Source organism: Pelecanus crispus, chromosome 3 (genome assembly GCF_030463565.1).
Source record: "Pelecanus crispus isolate bPelCri1 chromosome 3, bPelCri1.pri, whole genome shotgun sequence".
NCBI classification, from domain to species: Eukaryota; Metazoa; Chordata; class Aves; order Pelecaniformes; family Pelecanidae; genus Pelecanus; species Pelecanus crispus.
Genome location: NC_134645.1, coordinates 12,214,338 through 12,236,660, shown reverse-complemented (window position 1 = coordinate 12,236,660; position 22,323 = coordinate 12,214,338). Strand labels below are relative to the sequence as shown.

Below are 22,323 nucleotides of genomic sequence, written 5' to 3'. Positions count from 1 at the left end.
AACCAATAAAGCCATTTCCCAGAAACAAAGAACCAATCCAGGTTCAGAACATAGTTGTTTCAGTTTAGGAGAGACCAGTGGCTTGACTGGACACTATGGAGAATATTCCATAGGAGGGAAAAACAGTCCTGTAGGCAAGACAAGATGTTGTGTGTCAGATAGAAAAATCATAAGCTCAGGGAAGTGAGCACATTTGCACACTAAACAATTAAATATCCAGGGTTAGTGTGGGAACTAATTGTAAAAAACATATTTTTTAAAAAAAAAAAGTCAATGCTTGTTGCCTTTCTAGCCCAGAGGCTTTACAGGAAAGTGTGAGCCTTTGTGAGCTTGGTGTGGTGATGTACAGGGACAGTTCTGCTGGTCTGCTCAGAGCTTCCTGCTTTCTGGAAGCTCAACAAAAGCTGACCAGAGTGGTATGTGATTTTTCTAGACTAATCAGACCTCTGTAAGCAGCATTAAAAGTGAAAAGGATTTGGTCAAATATTGGGTCTTCTACAGCTTCAAACAGCCAAGTACAAAAGCTGAGGACAGATGCTGGAGTACCCAGAGCATCTGCTATAGGTCACTGATAGAGGAAGATCACAAACCTTGTCATAATTTGATCTGATTCAATATGACAGTCCTTAAGTAGTTACTCCCCAAGAAGAAAGACCGAAGATGAAGGCTGGTATGGCGTGATCTAATTGAAAGACAAGCTTCAAAAACCAGAAAAGCTTAGGGAGGAGGCACAGGGAAGGAAGGGACTAACAGTCTGAAGATCTTCCCCACCTGCTCTGGCTGCTGATTAGGAGAAGGAGCAGTCCCTTGTTCACTGATATGTCTTTCATTCCTATTGCAAGAGATGCAGAAATAACTCTGAAGATAACCTAAACTATTGGAGAAGGGTTACCTTTCTTCAGTCTTCTGAAACCACCTTATACACTGCAGAAAAGATTTAGTCCTTGACAAAGCTCTTTGCGGAATGGGCTGATGATGGACTGATCAACAGAGAACAGAAAAATGTGACAGACACATTCCTTGTTGCTCTTCCCTTGCCTGAGCCCAGAAGAGTTGTCTGTTTTCAGGGAGTTGGCCTGTGGATCGGCAGAATGGGGTCCCAGAAAGAAAGCTAATGGGTGGGATTGCAGAGAAAAGTTTGTAGGACAGAGCTTGTTGAGGGCCAGCATATCTCTAGAAAAGTAGTTAACACAGTTACTGGGAAAAATCTGAGATGGGCTAGGTTTTCACTGGTGGACCAAAGCGCTCTACTGACTTTGAGAGCTGGAGCAATGATTATCTGAGAGTCTTACTGTAGGAGAACCATAAAATGATGTCCTGTCCTTTGCACAGTTCCCTACTATTGACTTCGCACCCGAGCATTACTTTTGAATGCTAAAGTCATCTTACCAGAAAAAAAAGGAAAAAAAAAAAAAGAAGGCTCTAAAACTTGGTTGAAGATACTGAAAAGGAGTGTCATACTGAGAAGCAAATGCATATGGAAAGAGAAACAGGAAAATAGGGCCCATCTCTTGATGCTAAGAATGGTGATTCTTTTTTACACAATAAAATGAGGAGGAACAACAAACCATATTTGCCCAAATACTCACAGTTTTCAGTTCAAGGTAAAACTGTAATGAATGTTGGACAGAGTATAGTTCTGCATCTGTGGTATATGGGTAAAGAAAATAAGCATTATCAAAAGTAATGGCCCTTGCCAGATCCCTTCATGTTGCTGCGAGGTATGAGGCAGTTTCAGGCTGAGAAGAATGCTGGAGACAGTTTGTTCCTTGAGCTTTTTAGGTAATTTTCATTATCACTTGCTTTCAGGAAGGAGGATGGGAATGAGGTCTGTTTATAACTCGTATCTTTAGGTGTTTCCAGCTGCGTATTTTCAGTGATTACTTGTATCTGCTTGCAGGTGAGGTGAGGTTTGGTGTGCCGTGTTATCAGGGAGGGCTTTCATACAGTGAAAATTTCAAAGGCTGCTATAACTATTACTCCTAGGGTGGTTGTTCTTTGCAATGGCATTTTTTTTTCCCCTAAAGAGTAGTCAGCTGTATAGTCCTCAAATAATAGTCTGCTAAATTCACTGCATGAGTTCTGTGTGGGAAATGAATGGAGAATATGGGTTAGCCAGTGAGGGAAGTATGTGTCGTTACGGGTTTTTTTAACTGGTATTTACCCTCTTCAAATCCAAAATAAAATGAAAGATTAGCCAGATTTATAGAAACATTGCTTTTTATGGAGACCACACATGGAAATGTTAGCCCAAAGGGTGAAATGGTGGTTGCAATAGAAACTGTGTTCTAACTGTAATCATACAAGCATCTGTTAACACTGACTATCTAATAAAGTTGTAAGTTAGCTAGAAATAGGACTATGCATGCTGCTCCCTGGGATTCTAATAAAAGCATTTTAAGTGAGAAGAGTGAAGCCACTTACGTGTCTGTTGCAAGGAAATGCTGAGGCTTATGTGTATGAGCTTATTCAGTGTTTTCAGTTTCTAGATGCATTTTAAGACAAGAAATGTGGCTTTTTAAAAACAATCTGGATTTGTCTTTAAATCTGAAATATCTTACACATATGCAAAGTATCCGTATCTTCGCATATTTCATACTCTCTGAACTTGTGGTAAGGCTGTGCATTAGAGAAGTCCTTGAAGCTTTTAATTTTTATTTTTTGTTCTGGGTAGTTGGTAAGGAGTTTGGGGGTAATACACTCGCGCTTATTTTTCAAAAGTGTTCACAACTCACTTTCAAGTACATGCTAAAATGTTGAATATTAAGAAGTCTTTTCATTATACAGTATTATTTTGCTCTATCAGATTATCAGAAATACTCAGCAGAGCACCTGATTTTGTAGCCTTCAGAGGTATGAATCAGTTTGATTGCCAGGAGCTTTGTTTTTCTTTATAGATTATTGCCTTGCATGAACAAAACAACCATTGTTTTGTTACATGGGATAAAATACTAGGCCCTGACTTTGCAAGCAGGTTTAGGTAAACCTGCAAGCTTGCATTAATAGCTTTTGGGGGAGTTATGAAAAAATGGAGCAGGATGAAATATTTAAGAGTTTATTCACTTATTATGGAGTAGCTTATTAAAACATAAAGTGATTAATGATCCCATTAAATCTCATTATGTCATTTTATGCTGTATCAGAGGAAGCAATTAAACAGAAAGGTAATTGCCCCAGGTTAACTCTTGAAAATGGTAAGTGTTTAATAGCTGGATTACAGAAAATTGTATCTTTAGAATTCATCTAGAATACAGCAAAACAGCCGGTATTGTGCTCTTTATTTACATAATGCAGAATTCCACAAACCTGATTAATGTGATGGATATATAATTACATAATCTGATATTTACAAGTACATTAATTGGAACATGGAGATACCTCAGTGTAATTTCATATGTATCTACTTGCTCTTCTGTCCTTATGGCTAATAGTAGAGTATGTTTCTTACACTCATTTGCACTATTTAAATTATTCTGATTTTTAAAAAAAATATAAAAAGATTTATTCATATATCAAAATGAATCATCAGGTTTGACATAAGTTTCTAGTAACATATTTTTTTCATTGAATCTATATCCCATTGTTGAAGTAATGCATTTTAAAATGCATCTTGCATATGACGGCTGTGATTGTAGCTAATGACGGTGCCAGCGGTATGATGTGTTGTTGAATTTCCTCTGTGAGCATGTCGATGCCCAGCAGGACTCCTTCTGCAAGGAGAGCCAGTGTTTTACAGGAAGTCTGCAGAGCAGTGAACCCACTTTGCTGGATTTTGTAGGAGGGACCGTGCTGGAGGAGATAGGATGATATCCTCTTGGAAATGTTATTGTAGTTCATTCAAAGAGGAGGTTTAAGAGCCCAGTTTAGAAGTTTTTTGTGTGCTGGAAAAAAGAACAAAATAATTATTTTTGCTGGTTGTTTATGCTGTAAGCTTGTTACTTACAAAATGTTTTGTTTATTTGATGAGAACTAGTTAAAAGAATCATTTGTAGTACTGCGATACACTACCTCTACTCACCGTGTGTCTGACTTCAAGGCAAAACTAAGTGAAACAAGGATGGTTAAAGCAAAGACTAAGATAAGATGAGTTGAAAAGATTGAATGTGAGGCTTGTAGCATTCTGGAAAGAAAGGATTAATGGAGATAAACAAAGTAGAAGCAAAATAACTTGATCCATTTTGTTAATTTACAGCAGCAAGATGGAATTGGTGCAGAGCTTGGTGTAGTATCATGAGCAGACTCCAAATAATAGCAAGAAAACTTTGTAGGTGCTGAGGGGTCTCATATATGATGATGGCAAATGCTGATTATGGGGATGTGACATTTATCTACAAGTCTCTATAGCATGCAAGTGTCAGAGGCAATGGAGTGATTGAGTGGTTTCCTATAACTAGAAATAATAGGATAAAATTGAGGTATAGGAAAATTAGGCTTCACGTCCAAAGAAAGCCTAAAGCCACATTCTCTTAATGTGAGAAGCTGTTTTGCGAGAGGAGTAGAAGTTACTTTGTTACATTTGTTCAGAACTAGAATTGGATGATAAATTAATGATATTTTAAAAAAATTTTTTTTTGTAAGTAGGACCCTTGATAGAGGCATGAAGGGGATGACTTAATGTCTCCACCATTACCTTAGTTTCAGACAACAACAATACAGACCACTCTACCAGATTGAAAGCTCGTTAAATTGGAAACAAATGCCAAATATATGAACCTCGTTGTTACTTATCTTCCTGTTGGTGAAAATGTGTTCTGATCCTCATATGTTAATAGAAATGTTGTGAAGTAAGGATAGGTATTTAAGAAATTTGCAGTGAAATGAGGTACTGTGCTGAAGCTGTGACTTCGGATCTTTGCTTGTGCTGATGGAGTCTGGGCATGAGGAGGTTGGGGTGATGCTTGCTATAGGTGTATGCCTTCTGACACCAGGTCAGAGCAGTGGCTTCCTCCACTGGTCTCTGCAAGGTGTAGATTTGTTGTGTTTATTTGGGAGGTGGAACTTCAGAATTAGAGAAAGAAATTATTTTTTTTCCTTCTTTGGATCAAAGGAAAAAGAATTATAGGCCTTTATCAGAAGCAACCTCATGTTTGTATCTATAGGAGTCTTTATCAAATCCTCACTGTCACTTTTACCCCAACTTGCTCATCATTTTACTGACTTCCATTGAAGCCTACATCCTAGCTAACTAAAATATTTCCCTCTGTCATCTTCAGTGGGTAAAAATATTTCTATGAGTATATGAAAATCTTGGCTGAGTTACAATTTCTTGCACCCTGGATTATTTTTAGACTTAAGTTCTCTGGTTTGTTTTTCTAGGATCCCCATGCTGAAGAGTTTGAAGACAAAGAATGGACGTTTGTCATAGAGAATGTAAGCTGGAATGTTGTTATGGTTTTTTTAATACATGTAAGACTTAATCATTTAAAAGATCAAAGGGCATCCAAATGCTGAAAAAGGCTTGAGTAAAATTTGAGCTGCTGAACCACAGTAAAGCCTTGCTCTGTAGTAATAAAGGCTTATTAAAATACCTATTGTTATGTTACAATTAAAATACAGGAGAGGGGAGTACTATACTACACTGCTTAAATTCCTTCCCTGTAAGCATTAGTCTTCCTTGCATTATTTTGCTATGAGCAATGGAGTAAACAAGTTAGAGCTGGGTTATGACTCACCGGTTTATGGGTTATGACACATTATTTTCTATGAGCAGAGGAGTGAACAAGTCAGAGCTGGGTTATGATATCTGTACATCCCAAATGGCAGCGCACCCTTCCCGGTTTTGAATGCTGCTCTTTAGTGAAGAGCACAGTTTCATCACCTGCATTTTATAGCTGAGCAAATTGAGGCAGGGTGGAGAGATGGGACCAGCCATGGTCACCTAAGCGAAAAGCAAGAGAGTCATGACATGCCCCCTTGCTCCCTGAGATCCCAGATGCACTATCTCTGTGCGGGGGAGCTCTCTTGTGCACCCAGTCAGTGGCCTCTGTGAATCTCTGACTCCTTTGAGTCAGGAGCTCTCAGAACTTCCCAGAGAGCTGAGCTCCTGAGGGCTGCACAAACAACACACCTTGCCAAGCAGCACTGCTTAACATCGCATAGAGCAAGTGCTTCACGAAGTACTTTTTTGCCTTTCCTTTCTCTGTGTTGGGCTGCAGCTTCCACTCTGGGGCTGCCCGGGCTGAAAAATGGGGGAGCTGCTTACCTGGAGTTTCCTTGAAGAGGAAACTTCTTTTTGAAATATATTTAGAAGGACTGTGGTATCAAGACAGTGTGTTTATGTCTCATTAATATAGTTTCATTATGGACTGTTTCTCAGTAACATGATTTAATTTTTATTTATGTTGTTTTAAACAAAAAATATATTGCTCTTCTACCAAGTCATAGTAGTACCGCACACCACTGAAGTATGGGGAAGCAGTGGAATTTGCATGTTACCTTTTTTGCCCCAAAATGCTGCTTTTTCTTTCTTGTTGATATCAGAAGTGATTTGGATGTCCAAAGGTAAGGTTTGTTCTGATTGACAGTGTCTGAACATTTAAAAGGGCTGAAAGCAAAGTGCTTAATTTATACTTTTGGTTTTAAATGTCAAGTTTCTATTTTCATTTATGAGACTTAGGAACACAAAACACAGTTTAGTTACTGTTTCCTGGAGTTTCCTTTTCTTTCTCACTTAGTTTATTTTAATCAGGGAAATCTCCATCACCAATTGTCACTGTACAAGTAGCTCTGGATAAAACAATGTCAGTGTATTTCTCAGCCAATCCCTCTGGGTATAGTTGGATTTCCTGTGACGTTGCAGCAGATTTTTTGCAGAAGTTTATAGTGGGCATGTAGACTTCATGTCCTCCTATATAACACATTGCCTTTTTTTGCATGTCATCGTATGATATATAGAGGTGGCAGTAGTACATCTACTGCATGCTGTTCTTGCTCTCTGCCTCAAATATTCTCTGAGCTGCAGTAATGCTTGCAGGGTGGGAGGTTGCTTTGGTTGCTGTGCCCCAAAACATGGCCTCTGCCAAAACAGATGGGAGACAGTTCCAGTATGTATCAGTATGCAGTAATCTTTTGTTATGTGCCAACTTGCTCTTTCCAACCTCAGTTGTGCCATTAGTTCATCCCACAAGAACTGCCAAATAGTCATTGGTAGGTAGATGTTTATCCTTGGATTAGAGGATATATAAATATTATCATCAGAATAATAAATGTAATAAATAGTTTTAGTGCAAAAATTATTGAGAGCTAAACCAACTATAAAACTGGTTGCTTTCAATCTCTCTCTCTTTTTTTTTTTTTTTCCCCTAAGATGAAACACTACTGAAAGCTGTAGATACTGCTAAAAAAATCTGGTCTGCGAATATACTTGAAGAGATGCAGAAACTCTTTTCCAAGAGTAACAGCTCCACTTAGTGGTGGATGAAAATAGGTTCATCTGTTCGAGCAAGTAACAAATGATCCAATGGCTGGTTGACATTTCAGAGCGCAAAACACCTGATTTTTAAAAATCTGGGAGCTGGGGAGACAGGAGGTTGATCTCCCTCCCTCCCTCCCTAAATTGTCGACATTTACCCCTTTCAGGCTTAACATATGGTTTTCCTGGTTTTAAAGGAACATATTTATCATCAAACCTGACAAAGACAGGTTACCTTTGAGAAGTGCAGGGACATTTACAGTCCTTTGGGGGCTTCTCCTTTTTGTTCAAGTATGTTCTCTGCCCTCAGAGGCTGCAGGGTTTCCCTTCCTCCTTGGTTAGCAACACTCAGAACGCAAAATACTGAAGCCTGAAAAGTTTATGGACGTTCTTTCATAATGGAGCAATCTGAATTCTGCTAAAAACATTTCTTTTGAGCTTTTTTTTAATTACTATTAAAAGTCAATCTCCAAAATAATTTTGTAATGCTTCAGTATGGCTGAGCAAAGATCATCTAGAAGAGATGTTCAGCTGAAGTTTGATGCTTCTGCTGGCAGATGCTACCAAATTCAAAACAAGATTATTCTGGACTTTCAGAGGAATTTTTAAGTAGCGGTGAGGTGATATGTGCAATATAACCATGCTGTAAACGAAAATGAAGCAAGACATTTGGGGGTTTTTGTTGTGGGGCTTTTTTAGCTTGTTTTGGGTTTGGGTTTTTTTTGTGTTGTGGGGTTTTTTGTTTGTGGTGTTTTTTGGGGTTTTGGTTTGGGTTTTTTTTTTTTTTAGTCCTGCAAATACATGTACTTTGTGATCCATCGCCTTGGTTATTGTAGGTTTTTTCTAACTGTATTTTTAATGTCTTAGTCACTCTGTATTTGTATTCTAGTAAGTAAGCCTTTGTCATCTACTATATGTCTAATCCATAAATAATTTGATCATAGCATGGTTTCTTAATAATTAGATGTTGATATTAATTTTCCATCAGCCTCTCCCATGTCTTTACCTCCTTTACAGCTGCGTTCTTTGTATATTTACTTTCTTGTCTCTAATTTCATCTTTGTTTAACCACACTCTTGTGTATTTGATTATCTGTTTTTTCTTCATGAGGCAGTTCTTAGGAGTTGTCTTGTTTTTTGTGCTCTTCCAAATAATAGTATTGGATGTTCAGATTAGCTGTTGCAAGTGGAGAACAAGAAATTCATAGCTAAGAATAAGACTTACCCATCTGTGGAGAGGTAATAGGCTTTCAAAATCTTACAGATTGGCATTAGTTTATTTTGCTTATTCAGTTTAGAGAACAAGGCCTAATTGCCTTCCATTTAAAAATATAAGCCACTTCCTCTAGTCAGTGATTTTTCTCTCTCATTGCTTGTACAGGTAGTTTGAATATGTGCTGTTTCCACACTTGGTTCCTTTCACTGTGTGAGCTCCAACTTAGAGTATTCATTTTTTCAGCATTAACTTCTGATTTCTCTTATGAGTTGCTTTCTTGGGGTTTCTGGTGTACCAGTGCTCAACAAAGAGCTTCCATGTGGCAAGAAACTCTATAGGTACCCGGGAAAACTCTCACAAACAGTATTAATGTCTCCATCAAATTTTCTGCAGGGTTTCCATGCTCTCCCATTTAAGCAAAAGAACAGTGCATGTTTCTAAATACATCTTTGTCTTTTAGCAGTAAAATAGTTTTCAAGTGAAGTAGCCTGAGTTGGGGCAATTGTTAAGTGTCCCCTCAGAGATGCCAGGAGGATGGCAGCTGATGAGTTTTAGTCAAATTGAAATGAAGACTGCATCTCTAAGAACAGTTCAGCTGACCTGAAGTTTGGGCTATATTTCTAGATCTCCGCAGATTGTCTAGCTAATGGAGGAAGAAAGGGACAGGAGGAAAGAGTGGCGGTTTAAATTGGTCCAAATATGTTGAACCTTTCACTGGCTCTATGTACAAGAACTTAGTGTAAAATAAAGGTAGCTGAAGTGATGCAAAAATGTCATTTTGCTTCCTACCATGCTCAAAGCATGGAAAAGCACATAAGAACATCCATTGAGGACGGACCATCACATTTGCCTGGTTGCTGACGCTATGTAGACAGCTACCTCCTACATTCTTAAACAAAACTGAAAAATTCATAGGATGTTTTCAGAGGGTAAAAGATTTGGTTTATGAAACAACTTTTCCAGCTTTTTGTCGAAAATGGTTTTTGAGCCCAGATTTATATCTCTAATAGCTAATAAATGGTGTACTAATATATTCCAAGGTCCATAGTAGGCTTCTCCATCTTCCCTCCTGTGCCTTGTGCTTCACTGTTGTATATAGGTTATTTCCAGGGCCCAGGGTTGTGGTGAGTGAGCCCTTTCCAGTAGCACGGGTGTAATCAAAGCACTGGCAGTCATCCCTGCATCCCTGATACTAACCACAGCCCTCTTTTTATATGGCAGGCCATTAAAACATGGTCTTTGCGAACAAGAAGAGGTCATCCCTGACCTACTAATTTGGCAGATGAATGGAAAAAAATGCCCCATCTGTTTTTGATGCTTTGCTCATAGATTCATCTAGGCTGGGGCTGGGGGCAGCCTCACCTGGCCTGTCCTGTTGCCTCAAGGCGGCATCATTCCAGGCAAACACTTGCCTAAACTGTTTTTAAAAACTTTTCAAGATGGGGTCCCTGCAGCACCTCCAGGCAGCCTGTTCCAATGCTCCGTTATCCTTACTGCTGGGAATCATTCTGGCCTACATCTCTGTTGGTACAGTTTAAGGCTGCTATTTCTTGTCTTACCAATTACAGCTATGGAGAACAGATTCTGCTTTCTGTGTGGCTGGAGGCTCCCTCCTTTCTTTTCACCTCTGACTAATCAACCACAATAATGTGATAGTGGTTACATGTGGGATTTCATTTCCCTTGATTGCATTAGCAGATCAGCAGCATTCTCTTTCTAAGGACTCATCTGTGTGAGCGAGTGTTCAGTGTCCTCTCCTTGTGCTGCCCATTGCTTTCAGGCTCTCGGCCCAGCTCTACCTGCACACCATCACCTGCATGGTGAAGCATTGCCCTAAATTTCCAAGCTGTTCTTGTATTGAGATCTTGGAAACTGAACTCACTTCTGCATCTATCCTTTCTAGATAGTCTTCTGAAATGTTTTGATGTCCCTTTTTTAGCCCACTGTTTTCTAATAGGGCGTTTTTGAATATTAAGGTAATGAATGGTGAAGAAAACCATGCCAACCTTTCAAGTCTGACAGTGATTCGTTGTCAGATGTACATCCTTCTGTGAGACACATCCATGCTTCCAGTCATTTTTTTTTTTATACCTTAACCAATAAGGGTATTCTAAGTGGTTTCTCCAGGAAAATATGTCCAACAAAGCTGCTGAACTGAGAAAAAATGAATTTAGTGTTTGCTGTTCACGCTAGCCTACAGCAAGCAGTTATAAAGAATAACAAATTTAAGCTGAAAAATGAGATCTGTCTTTTCCTTTTGTCTGTTGCTCTTGCATAACTTCAGGAGCCCTAACCCAAAAAAAGTTCTGAACTGGTCTCCGCTCAAATGTCGGCAAAGCCTTGAAATGAAAGAAACATTAACAAAAGTTACAGAACATTTGACATAATCTAGTTTCATTTTATTGGTACAAATGCATTGTTTTGGGTCATTTCCTGCCCCCCCCCCCCCCCCCCCAACCCAAAACCCCAAACCCAAAACAACTGTATCATGGTTGCTTATGATTATTCCTTGTCTTGAATGCCCTAAATCATGTTATATCACTCACAGGTTTGGAGAGAGTATATCTCTTTCCTAAAATGCCCATCTGTTATTTTTAGGCATGGCAACACAAATAAAGGTGATAAATAATGTGAAAGTAATGGGAAAGAAGAGAGCAGGTGGATGGGATGTAGAAATTTATTTGTTTCTAGTCTTAAAGGTGAGCGATTTTAAATGTGATACAATAAAATGAGCTATTAGCAAGAAGTTAAGTTTTCATCAGATACAGCTCTGAATATGTTGTTTTTCCAAATCGGGCTTTTCAAGAAATAGCAGCTCATTTGAATTTGAACAGTAATTAGCCCAGAATTTTGGTAAAACCAGACTTTTATACAGGGTGTTTAAATTCCTTCTACTATAGCAGTGCTGTGACACTAACTTCACAAGACCAAGTTTTGCTTTACATCAGAAAAAAAGCCCAAGTCTAGACATCAAATCTTCCCACCTGTTTCTGGAAATAAATGTTGGGAGGCAAATGCCAGCTTACTATAGTGAATTGAAATTCTGAGTACTGTCAACACCATTTGCAGAAAGAACCTGGGGAAAAAGACTGGCATACAGAATAAGATGATTCCTTATTTGCTGATCGGTTGCTGTACCAGAATTTATTACAAAATCTTGGCTATCCCATCTAGTGCATCTTTCTAGCATGTGGGAGCTTAAGTTTAAATTGGCTATTTGCTTTATTTAAGAAAAATAATCAAAAAGGCTATATTATTTGTTTTGTATTTTCTGCTCAAAATAAATTTTTGCTTAAAATGAGAACCGACCAGGTTAGCCTTTTTCTGAATTAAATGTCTGCATTTAATACATTTAGAATAGGAAGCTCATAGTTCAGACATGGTTTCCTGGTCCTTTAATTCCCCTGTCATATTCTGCTGTATGTGATTATGTGAACTGTGACTGTCTGTGTAAATTAGGCTGGGTATTCTGGTCCAGATATAGGTAGGAATTAAATGCTGCTTTGTCAGCCATCCCACTCTTGCTCTGCTTTAAATGTAATAGAGAATCAGAAAACTTGTTTTAGTTTTGCTTACATTAAATATTTAGCACTTTGTTCTAGTGGAGAAACCTCCAAGATTAGGTTTTTGGAGCAAAACTTGCAGAAATAATTGTCTTGATTGGCTGCCCTGGCTCTGAAGGAGACAGGGTAGGAAATCTTTCTAGAGGCCTGATCCTGTGGTTTTTCAGTAACACGTTGTTTCTTATGTGCACCACGATGGCGTTTCTGTGCAATTTTAATTAAAAGTAGAACACAATCAGAGGCAGGGTCTTGGCTTTGGTAAGCTGTGGGAGAGGGGCCTGTGCACAAAGGGAATTATCCTGGTTTAGGATAGATGTCCAGGAGTGGGTGGGTCTCCTGTCTGTCTGTACCGACCCTACGGGGGTCATTCACTTAAAAACCCCCTTAGATTAGGCACTGTCTCTGAAAATTACAGAAGATAATGGAAGTGGATTGCACACGAGTTCTGCTGAAGAAATTTTACACCAAATGCTGTAGGACAAGTAAGTTGGCACCTGTATTTAGCGCAAGTGTTACATGAGCAAGGCATGGAAGATGGGGGTGGTTTATGAGTGTTTTCCCCTCTGCGTGGCACAGTACACACAGAGGAGGCACCAGCGGTCCTGGATTGAGGTAGGCATCATGAGGGCGAGTGCTGTGTAAGCTTTTCTGAACAGCTCTGTCCATTCATTTATATTCTGACATGCAACCACCCCATATCCCAAAGCAAAGCTTGCTAGTTGCTTCAAATCGTGTTCGCTCACGCTGTACTGCTGTCTGCAATGGACATTTTACTTCTGACCAAAACAATATTGTGCCCAGATCACCTGAAATTAGGGCCACCACTAATCCTTTTTATCTTTAATATGTAATAATCTATTAAACCAGAGCTGTGAGATGACAAAAATCTTATCTAAATGAGAATTTAGATGAATTCTTGAAAGAACTTTTAATATCTAATTAACTTTTTACACTTTTAATACCTTATTTATCTTGAATCAGTAAAATAGAGTATGAAATGTGAGTCTATCCAACTCTTCTCTGCTGTGTTTTTTCAAAAATAGTTATAAAAATTTTCTTTTGCTAATTGATCTTTATCTCCCAAATGAAATATAGTGCCCAAACTGTCCTTTAAATACTGTTGTTTCTAGTGCTGTGCTAATAACTGCAGTAAGTGTATCTGTATCAGATATAATTTGGCAGATGATAAGGCACTTCTGAAAACTATATTACAGCATTTCAGTTTAAAATTTTCTAAATAAGGAGACATCATATTTTCTGATATTTATGCTACAATTACACAAGAGGATCTCGCAAATGGAGACAGGAGGCTGCTGGGCATTGGGGAGAACAGCCTGGATATTAGGCTCCAGCTTTATAAGCTCAATACGTGTGGTACACCATAACATTTACAATGGAATGAGTTTGACGACATATAATTTATATGGTTATAGTAAAGTACAACTGTTTTCTAAATTGCTAGAACCATTTTGTTTAGGTTTTGGGGAGGGTTATTTCCAGCTAGAAGAACGTGTCTCCTATAGATGAGTGTACTGTGCAAGACAGCTGATGAGAGTTGCTATGAGTGGTATTCTTTGCCAGCTGGAGGGAGGAGCTGACAAAAAAGGCAGACAGCTTTGGAAATGAACCTCTAATACTACATTAGGCATGTTTAAAACCAGCAGTGTGTTTCACCCACTCTTAGCATATGTTTATTCATAGAAAATCAGCAGTAAAATATACTTGCCAGCGCACACAAGAGACAGAGTCTGCATGAGGTCGTTTCTCTTTCAGACATCAAATACAGGAGAGTGTCTTGGTAATTGTTTTACAGTGGGGTTCTAATCATACTCTAGGTGTAAGCTGAGCTGGGCAACTTGTCTTTTAATAGAAAAGTATTTACTTTTAAGCTTGTTCAGCTTGCCACTTTTTTTCTGGGCTTATGTGTCACGGTGTGTTTTTTACATTTACATATAGTCACGGAGATGTGTTTGCTCTCGATGCAGTTCAGAATATCATTATGTAAAATGCCACTGTCTGGGGCAACATTATGATGGATAAATCTCATTTTTGACCTGGTAGCTGTACAGTGTTAGAACAGCATATGTTGCAGCCGTGTAGTACAAAATATTCAGTGTGGAAAACAGAAAAAATGGCAATGCATTTAATGAAAAATATTTTGACATGTCACCTTCAAAGGCAGATAATCTGGGAGTCCAATTGAATAAGTTGGTTGACTTTTGAGATAATACCTTGCAATTGCAAGTGTTCAAGGTATAGAAATATGTGCCAAAAAAGAATTAAAATAGCCATTATTGTGTAAAATGTAGCTCTGCATTAAGTAACTGGATAGGATTGTAATGCAAGTAGTTGCAATTTAACTCGCAGCGTATTATTTAAAAATAGTGGCCACCAGCAGAACAGTAGCCAGCTGACAGAAAAATAAGAATTCTGGCTTCCTGAAAACCTTTGTTATTAGGAAAAGCATGGCAGTGTAATAGCACCGAGTGTTATTGCCTTCAGCCTCTTATCTTCGGTTGTTAGCTGTCTTAATAGAGTTTAATATAATGGAAATTAATTGACCTCCATAACTTAATTGGTGCCATTTCATTCAAGGTTTTTTCCCTCCCAGCACATTCTTCATTCTGAATTGATACCGAACCATTGTATTGGTTTTTTTTATGTGAAGTTTCTTCTTTCTCATTGTTTTGCATTATCTATATCTGGGTCAAATTGCTTCTTGAATCTTGACTGGCAGCATAAATGAACTTTTTCTGGTTTAGCTTAGGTGTGGTGGCCACCTGACATTAGGCTGGAAAGACTGCGTGAAAATGGCATTGAATAAACTGCCATAAAATGACAACTTGTAGCTGTTCAGTATTTTCTGTGATTCCACATACTAGCATAAATACGAGAGTAAACTGAACTTCTGCCAAATTCGTGACCCATACGTAGTTGCAACCCTGAGCTCAAAGATTGCTGTTGTGAGCACAGTAGTCTGTACTTGAGCAGTATTTCTTACATTTTTCCAGTGGCTTGAAAAATGAAATGTAACAATATACCAAATACGATGAATTTAAAGCCTGAAGATGATAAAGTCATCTGTTGCGTTGTGTTGTTAAATAGTAATATTTCTGCTTCTGGTGTGTTTTCTGTAGACCAGAACTGAGAACTAATCAGACTGTCCTTCCTGGGAGTGTAGCTGATTGGCACAATGGCAGGCTGAGCATGATGGACACCAGGCTCTACAAGTTTATCTTAATATCCTGTGGTGCACTGCCCGAAATAGGAAACCACCAGGTCTGGCTCTGAGGGCTTTGCTTGCTATAAATAAACAAACTTACTAGTTTTCAGAGATTTTCTTTAAAGGCTCTCAGTTTTTGCACATAGTTTTAATGATTTATACCATAAGAGCATTTTGATCAGGAAGGGATAAGACATGGGAAACTCTCTAAAGCTTTGTTCCCTAAAGCAAAAAAAGGTCCACAAAACAGTCACCAGTTGCAGGAAGGCACAGCACAAAAGTCAAAGAACACATACAATATTCACCAAATCAGAAGTAATGTTGAAAATTACGTGAAGCATTATGTCTCTTAATTTTGTCTGTAAAGTAGATCCCTGAAATGGAAATTAATTATATTTGCATTTTTTCTGATGAAGAGTGAGAAGTTACTTGGAATGAGGGATTTGTCAGTGCTTTCCACATTTAAGGGCTAAATAAATTCAGAAAAGAATACAAGAAACACCACAGAAATCAACTGTCATTGAAATCTGTTTCTGACAAAATCTTAGACCTTTTCACCTCTCTTCCCAACCCCAGGGTTGTTTTGTTGTTCCCCTTCCCCCCAACCCTACTCTTCTGGTTTTCTCTGTCCTTTAATGTCGTTTCCCTGAAAATGAGAAGCACTAGACCCAAGAAATAGCTAATGTTGCTGCATAAGGAACTGTTGTCTGTAAGAGAAAGGTGAGACCAAGGGAGACTGTATGGTCAGGTAAGGTGGGCAGCAGGGAAAACAGGAGCAGAGACAATGAGCTGTAGCTGGGCCAAAGTGGAATAAAAGCGAGGGAAACACTCTTGTAGAAGTAGCTCTGGTAGGTGCCAAAACCCTGAATGATAGAGGCATTGGGTGCTTGCTTCCAGAAGCAGCCACAGGAAGGAGTGTGATGAATTAGGGAGGATTTTTTCTATATATTTGTCAATGAAAGGACAAAATGGAGTATTTGGAAAATAACCCTAAAAAATCTGTCAGCAAAGAATTAGTATAAAGTTTATGTGCTTGTTGTTCTGTGAATCATCTGTATAAATCTTCCCCATAATTAGTTTTAATTCATATTATGTAACTTTAATTATATATTATAACCAAAGAAACTCATTTATTAGGAAGGACTTGAGGTATTAAATAAATAGACTGCATAAATAACTAGTATGGATGCTGTTGGGGAAGGGTATTATCTTGAAGGATATTCAAGATCTGTGGAAAAATTTGGGTCTTTCACCTGGAATTGGTGAAATAGTTCTGGCTTTAATGCAGCCTACTCCATCACTACCTCTGCATCCCTTCTCTTCAGTCTCCCCTTTGGATGAAGCAGCCCTCTGCTGCTTCATGGAAACCAAGCTCTTTCTCTCTTTTATTTATTTATTTATTTATTTATTTCTGTGACTCTTAGATATTGTGCACTACTTTGGGAATTAGCTTAGCATCTTTTCAGTTGGTTATTGGTAATTCCTTAAGGTTTTTTCTCCTACCTTTAGTTCAGTCTTTGGAAGCTTGTGGACATGTTTCCTGTGAAGGATCTGTATTGCGGAATCGGGAATTTGGCTGACCTACTAAAGTTAGCAAGTGTAAGGGGAACGTGGGAAGCATGAAGTCGGTTATGAGGGAGAACGTGGGGAATTTGAAGGGCTAACCTCTTTCTGCATTACAAATTCCATTTGTCTTTGGTCCACCACACAGGAGTGTTGCTTTGCAGTTGGTGAGAATTCATTATTGGTCTTAACGCTTGTGCATTGTAAATGCATGCTTCCTCAGAGCAGCTGTGGTAGGCATCCCAAATTATCAGTGGTTGCCTGAGCTGGTGGCAGGTTGTGTAGACAGTCCAGATGTGGGAACATTGCTGGTAGTCTTCGGGTAGATAGGAACAGTCTCAGAAGAATTCAGACCTCATTTGCCTTGAGCATTTCTTGAGCATGGACTCATGTCACTACCACAGGAAAAATACAGTTGAAGTTTTGTCCTTAAAAAGTTGGTGGTTTTGCTGGTGTGGTCATGGCTGTTCAGCTTTGTATACTTTGGAGCCAAACCCTTTCAGAAATGGAGAGTCATGTCTATCTTCATCAGTTACATTCGAATCGCGTTTTCTTGATATTTTCTTCAAGTGCAAGATTGAAAGTGTTATTTTAAGTGACAGCTGAGTTTCTGGAAGTCATGGTGTGGATGGCCATGATCTGGTGAGACACAACTGGGTAATCTTCATTCTCATGTCATCCCCACCAAGCAAAACTCCTCTGGGTCCCATGGCATGTGTAAAACTTCTTTCCTACAGTAGCAAAGTTGCCACAGTTTTTCGAAATGTACCATTCTTTTTCATTGGAAAAATCTGTCTCAGTGCACTAGAAAGTGGGTTTTAGTTTGGTTTTGGTTGGTTGGTTTTTACCTGACTGGCAAAGCTGAGTTGGAGTAATGGGCTGAGAGTATATGGATTAGAAGAAAATGGTTAAATATTAAATGGATTTTGGCTATGGAGTATTTAATCTGGGAAAGCCAATTGTTTGGGTCAGATTGTGCTGGAGAACGATCTATCAAGTCATCTTTACTTCAAATTGCTGAGTAATGCCAAAGATACTCACTGCTATCATTGCAGGGAAGAGCTCGCACATTGTGTTCAAATTCAGTATGAGTATATATTAACGAGTAATCTGTAACTCAGTTTGATTTGAAACTGGGTGTGGTGGCACAAGTAATTGTATTTATTCTCCCTGTCTTCTGTGCAATCCCCACCCTACAGCACCCTTCTTGTTTCATTGCTAGTTTGGAGGCTTTTCAGAGGTTATTAAGGCTCTTAACTTGTCCTCTGGTGCACAGTGATGAGTAGCTGAGCATGCAATGGCCGAAACAATCCTGGAGCCTGCTGACCCATATGGTGAGAGACAGGGATGTCTCCTGTGTGGTGGTGCCAGCTGTTAGGCTGAGCTTTATAATTTAAAAGGAAGGAAATGACATTGTGTGGGACCATGCCTCTCAGCATCTGAATTTTTCTGAAAATTTTAAATTATGGCAGAGTTTAATCCACCCTGTGTAGTGTGTCCTGGTGAAACCCCTTGCAGAACACTAACTTTGCATAATGCTGGTAGTGTGCTATAACCACTTGATGGCACCCTTTGATTTGGTACATACCTCATTAGCTGTAGCATAGTGCAGTGTAGCTGTAGTATTTGTAATGGAATAACATGTAAGAACTAAAGACTGCAAGGTATCTGGTTAATGTAGAGATGAAATGAATGAAACAGCAAGGCTAAGCTTTCCTGACCCTTCATGAGAGAATAGATGAAAAAAGGAATAATAAGCTATTGTGCCGAAGGGAGATGATGAAATTCAAGATCCACACACATAATCTCTGGCTCAGCCTCTGAAATGTTAATCCCTGGGTAGAATTATTTGAGCTGTAGATTGCAATTTATCATCAAAATGGCACTGTGTCAAACAATACTTCTTGTATGTGTGATGTCTAGAACTATCCAATTTTAATATAAAATGCTTCACAGAGCACTGTCTAACATTTAAGTAGCAACTCGTTAAGCTCAGGATGTTTTTGCTCATTTCTGTAGACCTGTGGTAATCCTGTAGAGTTATATTCCATAGATCGCTCTTAAGGTCTTTTACTAGCCATATGGTAAGTTTTAGGGAGTGATCTGTTTTGATCTGAGCAGTGACACGTGATGGGACTGCTTGGTAGTAATTGTAACACAAAGTGGTCTGGGATGTTTATTTTGAGGTGCTCAGTTAATTTTTACAACAAAGAAATCTACCAAAAATTTGCTGATGGCTTAAAATCCCCAGGATTTGAGATAAATGTTTTGCCAAGTTGTATGAACAATTATTTGTAGGTTACAAAAAATATTTTCTCACTATGTTTTACAAGCTGTAACGCCCTTCACATTTTTCTTTCCTTGCTTTTAAAGTATGCCAGTAGAGGGAGTAGAAAAATTACTGTCCCAGTAAGGATAAAATATTCTGCAATAAAATTCAGCCCTTTCTCCTTTAGAAATCTTAGTATTTCATACTGTAGTCTGTTACTGAAAGTAAAAGATCCAGTATGTTCAGAAAATGGAATTAGGATAAGATAAACACAGCCCAGGTAGTTTCTGAAATGTAGGAATGTGTGAAACAGCGTAATTATTAGAGATGACTATTTGAAGTCAAAGATATATTTAGAAATATGAATTGCACTTTTTGTTCCCCTAGTACTTACGGCTTGTTTGAAAATCACCATGTAATTTTATTGTTACGGCAAAACTTAGCATGTTTTAGTGCATGCTAATAAATTCTCTGTGTTTATTTTTAAAAGTGGCCTGTATATAAATGTACAATTAAATTGTGAGAGGCATTTGCAAATACAAAATACTTAAAAATAGGGGTTTTTTTTGTTGCAAGTCTTGCATTTTTTGCTTGGGAAAGGTGAAAGACTGAAGGACAAGAAGGGAGGAAGTGGAGTGTAAACCCGGCCAGCCTGGCAAATTCGTAATTCCTCTATAGAAGTTGTTTCAGAAGGTGCTGAGACTTGAAGTGGAAACTGTTTGGTGATCTTCCCATGTTTAAAAAGTTTCTTTCAGCGTGGTGGTAATCAAAGTCTTCTCTAAAAATATGCCAGTATCAACAAGAGATTTTGAAAGTCTTTGGTGTGTTTGGTTAGCAGGTATATACCCAGCATTTTGGAATCGTAGGCCTGACTGAGCAGCCATGATGGCTGTGAACTGAACTATGAAGGAGACATTTGTCTTGGAGTGGGACCTTTTGTGTTAATCCTTCCAACCTTTATATCGTAGCATTTTGTGATGGTATTTAGTCAACGAATAACTTGTATTGTGCACTTGTGATCCCTCTCCATCAGAAACGAGTGTCTGTGTGGAATAAGTATCAGTGTTAGATCAGGATTATTATTTTGTTTTATGTTTTTCCTGCACTGTGGCCTTTTTTCTTTAGAGGCTGGTGCCTTAGTAGCACATCTATTTTCTAGATTAATATTTATAAGTGGATACTGAGGAGATAAATGTGATTCCATTGAGTGTGCAGCTGGTTATTTGTGCATGCAGTTGTTTTCTGTGCAACCTAGAAAAACATGTTATCAGAGTATATCTGAGCACAGATACTCATGTCTTAAAATTACACATACCAGTGAAGCTTCACCACTGTCTGCACAGCCCAAACACACTAGGCACAGAAGTTATAAGCACTGTCACCAGAGTTTTGCTGCTTTAGAAGAAGGTGTTTTTCTCCTCTGACTGCCTTTTGCCTGTCTTTGTGGTGTGAGTTGCTACATCAGATTGCTATTTCGGGTTTTTGCTGCTGCATCAGCCTTGGTATTTTAGCTGTTCGGGCTTGCACTCACTTCTTTGCTGATGTTGTGTCTCCTTGTTAGTTCTGTATGTTAGACTGAAAACAGGCGTGCTTTCAGAAAATCAGTGTTGGACAAAATTACACAAAGGCATATTTTGTGCTGTAACATCTATTTGTATTAGACGGTTAAAGTTTTTGCAACTTCAAACTAGTCATACCTTAGTTGAGTCTATAGCTGTGGAGATTTTTTGGGTAAAAATATGTTCAAAACTACTACATGTTTACTAGAATCAAGGCAGTTATGTTTCATTCTTTCACACTGCAGTGAAAGATAAAATTTGTGTTTGATAAACGAGGGGTTCCAATTTGGTTTGGTAATAACCTTTATACCGGGTGTTTAGACCCTGAATTATGTATGAATTTGAGGATCAGATTTGATCAATTTAGTAACACCGAGCTATTTATGTGTTTGTTTATTTACACTTCCATTACATATGAGACACTTGATTAAGATTCTTGTGTCCTGTTTTGCAGCATGGTGATAATTAAACAAACATAAAATCTGTCTTTAAACCAGAAATTGTACAGAAGCAAGTCACAACAAATCTTGATAGTGGTGTTTTGCGTTCTGGCTGGAAATGGTATGAAAAGGTCTGTTAAGCTTTTAAAAGTGTCCAGGATGTGTACATGGATTTCACTGTCAAGCTTTTAAAAATTATTTTTTTCTAAGTAAAGATTTTTGAATTGCTGTATGTAAAAAGAACAAAAGGCTTCTTTAGCTTCTTGTTTCTGATTTTTTTTAAAGTAATTCTACTGTATTTTAGAGCTGCAAATATCAGGAAAAAAATACACGTTTGTGTACAGTGTCTGTGTGGATTTTTTTACTGAGGCAAAGCTAATGGCTATCAACAAAACTTTGTTCTGAGCTTACTGTGGCTTCTATATTTCTTCGTAAGGAATGTACTAAAAATAAATTGTGGTAATCAGCCTCTCTTACGATTTTAACTTCGCATTTATCTTTCGGAGGAAACCCAAGTTTAAGTGCCTGACCAAATTTTGACTTGACAACATCAAACCTGAACAGATTTTTGTTGTGCACATTGTAAGCTTCTGCATTCCCGAGCTAATTGAATGTAAAGTGTCACTCAGAATTGTAGTATTTGCTGGTGAACCTGGACAGACAATAATAATTACTACATTGAAGCTTGTTTTCTGTGCAGTTGAAGCACAACAGTGTACCCTTGGTTTTGTTTAGGATAGATCTGGATTAACGCTGGCTTGCAATTATTACTCACAGGGCATTATAATTTCAGATCTGTGCATCTACTTTTAAGGTATGCCAATTGCTGTAATTAATTAAAGTGCTGCAGATGCTGCTGGTTAAGCCAATTTAAAGAACAGAGCGTGAATTTCCAGTTATGTGAGCTAGATAATGATAATGCCTTAACGTGGTAGTCACTCTTGTGAGCCAATTACCGCTCTAGATAGCTGAAGCAGGTCTGTGGTTCACTCTCTCTGCCTTCGTCCGTTCTGATAATACACGTCTCCTTTTTATGCCTTTTACTGCTGAGTAATCTTAGTTTTCCTCCCTGGTTGTGGG

General features: G+C 38.4%; 1 protein-coding gene across 8 annotated transcripts in view; it reads left to right on the top strand.

Annotated features, from left to right (window-relative positions):
* Positions 1 to 22,323, top strand: part of EHBP1 (EH domain binding protein 1) — a 233,093-nt gene that overhangs the window by 50,959 nt on the left and 159,811 nt on the right. For all 8 annotated transcript variants that reach the window (XM_075706824.1, XM_075706821.1, XM_075706820.1 and 5 more), the window contains exon 4: positions 5,317 to 5,370. In XM_075706824.1, the coding sequence (XP_075562939.1) occupies positions 5,317 to 5,370 (54 nt within the window). The remainder of the gene's footprint in view (positions 1 to 5,316; positions 5,371 to 22,323) is intronic.